This window comes from Haliaeetus leucocephalus, unplaced genomic scaffold (genome assembly GCF_000737465.1).
Source record: "Haliaeetus leucocephalus isolate CR32 unplaced genomic scaffold, Haliaeetus_leucocephalus-4.0 Scaffold858, whole genome shotgun sequence".
NCBI classification, from domain to species: Eukaryota; Metazoa; Chordata; class Aves; order Accipitriformes; family Accipitridae; genus Haliaeetus; species Haliaeetus leucocephalus.
The window spans coordinates 4,021,678-4,031,718 of record NW_010973294.1 but is presented as its reverse complement, the minus strand read 5'-3'; the positions used below and the strand labels follow the sequence as shown (position 1 = coordinate 4,031,718).

Here is a 10,041-nt window from a genome sequence, read left to right as displayed (position 1 = left end):
GTTTATTTGCTAAAGGCCCCAGCTCGTAACGATAAGCAGCAGTTAATCCTCCAATACACTTCTCAAACTTTTAAGCACAGACTAAATTTTGTAATAGAGCTTATCTTGCTGTCCTACTTGCTGCCTGTTTGTGACCGTCAACCCTTACTGTGCCAACTACGGCAACTGCCACTTTGGAAAACCTCATTTCTATCCGATTTAATACAGTGTTTTGATTTGCAAAGCGAGGAAGCCAACAGCATGTACCTGTTCAGTTCTCGCTCGTCCAGCAGCAGCTCTGCATCACAGTTTTGGGTTCCTCTGTCAAAAAACCACTCTTTATCCCAGGGCATGCTTATACATGGGAAGGAAAAGGAGAGTGAAGGGCAAAACCGCAACAGTCTTTCTCTTCCACTTCTGGAGCACAGGGAGACGAGGTATAGAGGATACTGAAGGACCATTTTCCTGTACTTTCTTACTCAAGTTTTGGAAAGGGGTGGTTACAGGAGAGAGAGAAGGGAAGATACCTGTGGCTCTGAATTTAACAAGGAAAGCTCTGGAGGGACTGCACCAAGAAATGTCTGGATATAACACAGATACTACCCATGCAATCACATTCCACTTATTACAGAGGTTGACGGAGTTTCTAGAGGGTGTCTGTTCGGAAGGAGGACATCTTAATTCAGTAACAGTGGGTGAGACCAGCTATGACAGTGACACAATAGGGTGGTTTTCTCTCGGGGTGGGGGTGCAATAAATGGTTTCGCAGAGTATATTGTAGAGCATCTGTAGAGCTTCTGACTCTGATATAACAAGGCCAACCCTCTCAAGCAGGTTAGAAACCTCTAACGCAGAAGTGGCAAGTCAGCTCAGAGGAACGGGGTAGGGATCACAAGAAAGGAAAAATGTCTGTGTACAGAGAAGGCGAAAGCCAAAAACTCTAACGACCAGTTCTCTCAGACTGGGTTACAGCAAGAAATCTAGGAAGTCAACACGTGAAAAAGAAAGGAACCCAAAAGCAGGAAAACACAGACAATGCTGAGGATGTTAACGAAATAGGTTCTGAAAAAGCAATGAAACATGAAATGCTAGTCTTTTACTTTCCTGGCAAACAGTCCACGCTAGGGAACAACTGTGTGGAATGAGCAGAGAGGCAACTGCAGTTGTGAGCAGGCTGCTCGTCTGGCTGCATAGCACCTCCTCCCCCCATGCATTAGAGTCAGACTTCTTCGGCAGTGTCACAGGCAAACGGGAGATCTATGGGATCAAAGCAACGGAGTTTCTCCTGGAAATATTTCAGAGACAACCCATATACTGAGTCTAGCACATGCCACACCCTTACAGCTTATCCTGCAAACTATCACAATTGATGTAAATTACTTGCATTAATCCGAAATGATGGAGGATCACTCACCTACATCTCCCAAACGAGCAGTCCCACTACAGAAACCCCAAACTCACCTTCCAGTGTCTCACAGCATTTCAAAGTGCAATTTGATGGCAAGCTCAATTGCTTCCTTCAGTTCAGATCTGTCTTGTCACAGACACAGTAGCATCATCCAATTTGCTCCTTGGTGAAATCATGAAACGCAGATACTTATGCTTTAAGATTTTCTGAAAAACTGACATTTTACCAGTCGTAAACTAGAAAGACAGTTATACCTTTGCAAACTCAGACTAACTACACCCAGCAAAACTGGGTGTATTCTGTAATTACTTATTGTAATCCCAAACATGCAGATCAAGATTATCTATTGAAATGCCAGGCATAAGTTATTCATTAACTAAAACCATTCTGTAATTTTATTGATATATTTTGTGGAGTTCACATATTTTTGTACAGCAAACATAACACTGTAGGCCACAAGAAGCTGCAGCACTATTGTTTAATAGCAGCAAGGTATATTTTATAATCAGGGTATGTGGACAATAAATAGTCTGTTTCTTTGGATGTGAATGTTTAAAATGAAGTTCTGCTGCAGCTTCATAATGTGATTGCTATTTTACAGAGCTTATACACAAAAATATATATGCAATCTTTTTGTCTATATTTTATACAAATACAACAGTAGTTTGTGAATACATTTTAAAGTACATATACATGATAAGCAACTCAATTTCCCATATCACAGGATAGCAAATTTTAAATGCAAGAAACATATACAAATTCAGTCTGGAATGCAGGGTTTTCTGTGTCTTTTTTTTCCTCTATTTTTGACTCAAAACTTTTATCATTAAAACATTTTAGCACACAAGTCCAAACAATTTTTCCACTAGCTAAAAATATAATTTCAGCAATCCGAGTCAGGTTTGGGTGTGTCATCATTCCCCAATATACTCTTCCCAGTTTTTGTCTAAATTCAAAGGCTTTTAGTAATATATAGTATGTTCTTCACTCCACACCATATAAAAAGCCCACATTTAATTTAACTAGCAGTCACCTATTTTTGTGAACAAGAGCTGGGCTTGTCAGCGTTTAAATTTGCATGTCCAAAATTTTACTTTTGCAAGTGCATATGAATACATTGTGGTGTTGCACAAAGTTCATTAATGACAAATTAAGTCACAGTATAAAAATATATCATACAACTATAGGTCTAGTATAGTCCTTTTTTCTATGGGTAAAAATACATCTGAATGAGACAGGGAGGTTTGTAGCACCATGAGAGGAGTTGTATCCCAAGTTACATTAGCAGCATGATCCAATATAACAATATTGCAGGAGTGTTTCTGAGGAGATAAACATTCACTCTGGTTCAACTGTACCACTGAAGCTTATACTGAAAAGTGTTTACATATGATTAGCAATAGTTCTGTGTCACTTCCAGGGCTAGATAACTGTTATCAAAAGACACTGCCTTCCAACAAAAGTAAGACACCCTTATTGCATAAAAGCTTTGGGACTATCCAAACACATTTTGAACTACTGTGGCATTACTTGTACTCGAGCGTGATGCTAAGTAGGCTGTGGCTTTAACTGTACGCTGGGAGGATGCAGGGTGGGCAGCTAAGCCTATACAGTTTACTACATATCAGATAAGTACATTTATTTCAGAGGCTTATCTATAGACTGAGAAGAATACAGGATGAACTGCTAAACCAGTGTATGAGACAGACATAATGAAGGATGCAATCCTGCTCCCCTCGACTTTTACGGATGCAGGATCAGGCCCTAAATTAACTTCAGACAGCAGCATAGCGATGATAGGATATGATAAAAAAAATCTGTATCAAATACTGCACGTTAAACATTTTTTACATAGTTTACCACCCAGTACTCCAGAGGACACAGTTTGCAATTGGTGAGGACAAACTCCTAAATTTTTTTTGACTGGTATTCAAAATGGCAGTAGAAGACAGTGTAGTTTGAAACATGTAAACCTAGTAAAAACCATTGTAAAACCCTTAAGAAAGACACACTGGTTCTGTGCAATATAGCAAATTGATAAGAAAACACTGTAAAAATGTACCTGTTTAAAATTACAATGTCTACCATTTTGTACACAAAGCATTATACCAAAGGCCTACATATACGTAATCTAATGGCACTTGAAACAAATTATAATAAAAGGTTTTATAATAAAAAGCATAACCTGTAAGAAATTTTCTTAAAAGGTTTAGGTTTTCTTTTTGAAAGTGCTATATCTTGTAATATGTGTAACATAGAGGTTGACCAAGCTTTATTTTAAAAAATATTGGCCTATAATACAAGTTTAGCTCACTAGGCAAATGATCCTGAAAATATGTACTCTTAACATTCATTATTAGCTTAATAAAGCAATCAGCTCTGGCTCATGTTTCAGTCAGTATATGGTTTTTAAAAACCGCTACTGCCAAATTAACAATAAATCACTCTATTCCACAATTTACTACTAAATAAAGCACAAGCAACAAGTACACAAAAATATATATATTAAAAAAAAACAACCAAAAAAAAACCTTACTAGAAGTTTAGAAGTTGCACAAAGAGTGGTGCATGATCAGCCAGCCCTCCCCCCCTCCCGCCGAGAATCCATCTGAAATCGAGAAAACAGGGTTTAAAAACTGACGGCTTAGTAGTGGCCAATATTGACTCTGCCTAAGTGATATTCAAAAGCACTCCGGTGGTGGTAGTATTGCTTACAATGTCAGTCTGCTTCCACGTTACCGTACACCCTAGTTCAGTGGCAAACACGCTCGGTGCAGCCACACACTGAAACCCTGACTGAATGAGGTTCAATATCTTGTCTGAGGTCCCTATTTCTCAAGTGAAATGTACGCCTAACTCCAAAGTGAAATGTCAATCCCTTTACAGAAAGCTAAGGCACGAACAAAGTAGTAAGGGTTCTGGCTACGCACTAAGAAACGGGCGTTGGCAAAGTGTCTGTTGGGTTTTGTTTCTTTAATGAAGTCTAATCGGCAACTGAGACCGACAAACAGTCGCTACGGACTGGAAATTCGTGTGCCAGAGGCTGCCCAGGACGGGCAGCGCTGCCCGGCCACGCTGCCGGGTTGGCTGCAGGATGCCGAGCGCTCGCAACTTTCCTCTGCTGCAGGGGGAGTTGCAGATGCTCACCTCCACGCGGGACATAACCCGCTGGTGGAATTAAGTCCATTTATCTTCACCTCAGACTGATTTAAAGGATTGAGGATAAACCCGAGTTCTTCCTAGATGCGTTATGGTTGCTGATTTAAACTAGAGTTACATTCGTTTGCATTCACCTTGTGCTCTGTTCATCTGTGTTTTTCTTTCCTTTAGAAAGGTGAAGAGGAAAAAAGCAATATTGAACAAATCATTCAACTAAAGATGTAAGTAAGCAAGCAATCTGTTTCACAGAAACCAGAGGAAGCAGTCATGAAGCAGAGCTAAAAGCCCACTTTGAGATAACGTGCTCCTAAACCCAAAATCTAGGAGTAGTTTGCAGAATTTCAAAAGGTATTTTCCTTATTAATACATCCTTATTTTAATGCCTTTGGAACACAAACACATTTATAAAAATGTTATCTTTTAGTAATAAAATTTAAATACACATATGTATAAAATAGTAAAACTACACCTGCATATTGCTCCTAGAATTAAAAAAAAAAAAAGTAGGAGCTACTGATAAAACATCTGGAGCATGAGCTCCTTAAATGGGAGCAACTTTTGTTTCTGTGAAGTATATTTAGTTTAACCACTTAAAACCTTGTATGAATCCTCATTATTGTTTGAGAGATACTAACGTATTTGATTTCTACTTTTTAATTCCTTGTACAAAAATGACAAGGAAATGAACGTTATTGTTGAATTACAGCAAATCTAGTTTGCTTTCATGCATCACAGGGTTGTTTTTTTTTTTTTTTTCCTCTTTTGGTTATTAGGGGTTGGGGAATAGAATATATTGCATTAGGTAAAAGTGGTGTAAGCAATATGCTTTTACTTCACTCCTAAGAGTCCTGTCTTTAAATCTTGGCAATGGGCAAAAAGTCCCTAACCAAGTACCCAGGTGTAGAAAGTGTGATTAACGTCTAACTTGTTGCTTAGGAGGACATAACACACCATGTAACACAACTGAAAAGATCATTCCAATAAAAAAAAAAACACCACAAAAAACCTGGTATTTGCAAATTTACATTCACTCTCTGACTGCACACTAGTTTTGAACTGAAAATAGATACACACTTTCTGGCTGGACTTGATCCACCCTTTGGCGGTGGCAGCTGGGAGAAGACTGATGCCTACAAATGTGAATACACTATCGGAAGATTCCTATGCAGTACTTTTTCTATGCTACTAAAGAGAAAAAACAGCAAGTTAAGAATTAAAACAAAAACTGCGACAAAATATTCTGCATTACTACATTACAACACTTTTATAGTTCAAGATCAGCCATTAATTTCGCCTATTTCCCTCTACCAGAGTCATGAAAGCACAACAACACAGTTCCAAATTCAACTTGAAACATTTGTCATTTAGGCAAGCAGAGATTCTCTGTTGAAATTCTGTTCAGCCATGATTTTAGAGAATTAAACTAAATTTTTTTCTTCCGTTATCCATAACAGGCCACAAAAATTTAAGCCAGAAAATGGCAAAATTCTTAACACCTTTTATAATGACTTCAATACAAGTCAAAATGCTATATATATGTACATGTGTATATATGGACTTCTATATATACACACACAAGTTTTCAGAAAAATCTGAATTCTATATTTATTTTTAAAATTTAGATTTGTCATTATAGAACAGATCAGATGTGTCACCATTTGAGAAGAGGATTTGTTTGGAAATGGACTGGAAATTTTTTTTCCCAAATCTTCAGGAATCTTTGTGATATATATTTTAACTGGATTCTTTGCAAATAGTAAAATATATTAAAAGTAAAAGTGGCAGTTCTACCACTGACATCAATAAAACGGAATAGCTGGTATGGTTGAAAAAATTTTTAAAAAGGGATGAGTGTTGAGAGTTTGCTTGGGATGACTTTCTACTGAATATTTGAAAAGTGTCAATTGGCAGTGAAAATGAAAACAATACAATGAGACTGTTTTTTAAAAAAAACCAACAAAGTAAACACAGCTGAGAATAAACACTTTCAAAACATTTTTAAAAAGTTAATTTAAATTTCTTACTGGCTTCATGAGATTGGTACTGTACAAAAGCGAGAATTTATAATGTCTTATAGTAGGCACTAAGTTAAAAATGGTCACCTAAGGCATTTCTACAAATAGACAGTAACAAGCCAGCTTTGTACATCCTATTGGAAAGCTTGATGAAATCGCGGTAGGGTGGTGGTTGTGCTTAGACTGCTTGTGAAAGCTGCTGACAACGAGTGCAGAGACCCAAGACCTATACTATTGCTAGGATCTTGAGGATCTTGGGTTTGTGGTGGAAGTTGAGTCATAGAAGAATGTGCCTCCTCTTGTGTATAACTCATTCCGAGGTTTCCCACTGAAACAGAAGGATTATAGGGAGGGCCATTTACAGGTATGAAGTTGAACAGCTGAGAAAAGTCCAATGATGGGGTGTTTAGAGGTTCGCTAATAGGAACGGAGCCCTTGGAAAGGGAAACCTCCCCAGACCCATCATCTAGTGGCCCTACTTGTGGATCCAGCCCTAGTTTTGATGAAGATGCTTGAGAATCCTGGGATGAAGAAGGCATACCACTTTGCAACTCCATCAAGTAACTTTCAATTTCCCCTTTCAATGGCTGTTCTTTTTCAGGCATAGAAATTGCATATGAGGTAGTACCGAGCGGATATTTCAACGATAGCTGGTGAGAAGGGTGGACAGACTCCATATCTATTGGACAAGGCATTCCCAATGGTAACGATGTGGCAACCATTTGGTGTGCAGATGCAGAACTCTGCATGGACTGAATCTGAGTGTTGTAGAGATTTAGTTGCAAAGTGTTTGTAAATGGCTTTGATGTCAGTTCACTGGAAGGTAAAGACATCACTGGAAGCAGCTCATCCTTAATAGGCACAGAAACATTGCAGGTAAAGGGATCTAGAAGGTCCATTGGCTCTGTTTTGACCTTCAAAAGTTCTTGGTTGTGACTTTTCTTCATGTGGCGTGTGAGGTGATCTTTCCGCCCAAATCTCTGTGCACAGTACTGACAGAGGAAGTCCTTTCTTCCAGTGTGCACTACCATGTGTCTACGGACATCCTTTCGGGTGTAGAACCGACGATCACAGTGTTCACACTGGTGTTTTTTCTCCTTCACTCCACCCGATGACTTGCCTGCGTGAGTTTTTAGGTGCTCCAGCAGCACTCCTGTGCTTTCAAAAGTCTGCAAACATACCTTACAGGTGAGGTCACCGCTTGTTGCAGCATGCAAAGCTAGGTGACGTTTGAACCCAAGCTTGGTATTGTAGTTCTTTCCACATTCTTCACACTTAAAGGCCTCTTTGTTGGGATTGTGTGTATGTAGGTGATTCTTTAGGTGATCTTTTCGGTGAAACATTTTCTCACAATAATTACACTTGTGGGTTTTCTCAGGAGAATGAGTAGCCATATGCCTTTAAACACAGATATATTCTGTAAGTAATTATTTTGATCAAAAAACACACGTGCTCATTTTTTAATGGCAGCTAAATACTACACTAAGGGCTGCTTTGCAACAGAACCTTTTAACTGAAAGCATGACACTACAAAGACAGTTGGACAAATTTAAATATAGCAAAACGCGAGCCATTTCTCTTAAATCGACACTTTAGTTTTGGTGGGTTTTAGCTACTGTAACAGGGGTATATGGGCAAGTATGAAAGTACTCGTGTAAAAGTCCATAGCCAAAAAATTTTCAGTCCATACTCTTTTTTCTTGTGACAATTCCTTATACAAATGAATACTCTATGCTCATTAAAAAAAACAAAACAAAAACAAAACAACAAACAAACAGAAAACAAAAGCAGAAAACAAATTAAGAAACAAAATCAAAGACATTAGCTGCAAACTTAGGTAATTTAGAATTCTAGAAACAATCCAATGGCTACTTTAATTAACACATCCTCTCTGCAATCAGCTGAAGGCGTACACAAATATATACTTTTACACGGCTTAACACGGCCAACATAAAATAGATAATATAATCTGAAAGATAAATAGAGTTTAATACCTTAGTAATTTGTACTTAGAAACAAAGGCCTTGGTGCAGTCTTGTTGTGTGCACTTGTAGGGCCTCTCTCCTGTGTGAGAGTATGAGTGAACCTTTAATTTCTCAACACTGTTAAAGGCCTTGTCACACAGTTGGCAAGGAAAGTTTTTTCTTGGTTTGGTTTCACCACGCTTACGTTTCCCTGAAGGGACTTTCTGGGTATCTCTTACTTCTGACAAATCACCAGGAATGACAGTGGCCATCGCAGCCTAAACCAGGCCTTCTTGTTGGACACTTGGGAATTGCCCAACTCCACTAAATGATTTAGCTTTAGATGGCTTCTCAAGTTTCATGTGGTCGTAAAAGAAAGCAAAAGGGGACTGGAAAAAAAAAATAAGAAACAACTAGTTTGTAACTAAACTTAGATTTTGAAGTTTTACTTGCTATGTGAAGCTTCTGAATAAAACTTAAAAATAAAATTAGGTTCAGCTGGTCTAATGTAATACCTGCAGGTTTCTTTACACTATTTGCTGCAACTCTTAAAACGCATTGCTCAGGATGAACAGATCCACATATGCCCTGAAATCACACCTCACAACCTTCCCCTCAAGCGCTGATGGAGAACAGCAAAGTTTCTATCAGATTACAGGAGGCATGAGGCAAAGAGCCTACCTACCCAGACAGCCTTTGGCAGCTTTGGATTTCAAAGGCGTTAGAGCCGCGCCTGCGGTGTTTGCACAGACATACACGCACACAAGCACGCACGCATGCACGCACATAGTTATCGAAGTGAAAACCTGTAAGCCTCAAAATGTTTGAAAACCTGTGCGAAAAGCAGCGGTACCCATGCTGACAGTCTGGGGGGGCAAAGCTTACGTACCTCCTCGCTGTGATTACCGCACACCTGTGTATCTACTCTAGTAAAACGTACGCATTGCCAATGATTGTAACACCAGGTGAAATTCTCCTGTAAACATACCCTCTACTAACAGAGACTTGACGTATTAACGACACAAACCCCATGGATTAGGGATAGATTAGATAGATCAGGGTTTCATCAGCCCAGCGCTGGAGACCCCCGCCCTCCTCATGCTATCCTGCAAGACATAGGGGCTGTAGGCGTTCAGGTTTAGGCTAGCTGAGGACCGAGGCTCTTAGTCCCGCTGGGGCACTGCAAACCGTGCAGTAAACCAGAGGCTTTCAGCTAAAGGAGGTGCGTGAGGCTCGCGTCTGACGTGCGGGCGAACAGCTTTAAATTCGTCATCTGGTAACACATAGTAGCAACTGGGCGCCTGCCATTACAGGGCACTCAACAGCCCTCCTTTGTCCGGGGTAGCCGACGGCTTTTTTTCGCCATCGGAGCACAATTGCTACTACAGATACCAAAATCCAGCACTGCCCGCTGCGGGAAGGGTCGGGCGTGAGGTCCGCGGCAGCGGGGACGAGGAGGAGGACAGCGGGAGGACGGCACTCCACGCGAGCGTTTGGCAGGGCCGGAGAGCCCCCA

At 39.8% G+C, this 10,041-nt stretch overlaps 1 protein-coding gene across 11 annotated transcripts in view; it reads right to left on the bottom strand.

Annotated features, from left to right (window-relative positions):
- Positions 1–1,706: 1,706 nt before the first annotated feature.
- The window catches only part of PLAG1 (pleiomorphic adenoma gene 1), a 53,158-nt gene continuing 44,823 nt past the window's right edge, over positions 1,707–10,041 (bottom strand). For 7 of the 11 annotated variants that reach the window (XM_010582919.1, XM_010582918.1, XM_010582920.1 and 4 more), the window contains 2 exons: positions 8,556–8,914; positions 1,707–7,959 (listed from right to left, as the gene is read on the bottom strand). In XM_010582919.1, the coding sequence (XP_010581221.1) occupies positions 6,696–7,959; positions 8,556–8,797 (1,506 nt within the window). In that variant the 5' untranslated portion in view covers positions 8,798–8,914 and the 3' untranslated portion in view covers positions 1,707–6,695. Of the gene's footprint in view, positions 7,960–8,555; positions 8,915–10,041 lie in introns of those variants that run through there. The other 4 variants (XM_010582928.1, XM_010582926.1, XM_010582927.1 and 1 more) reach the window with 3 other exon arrangements.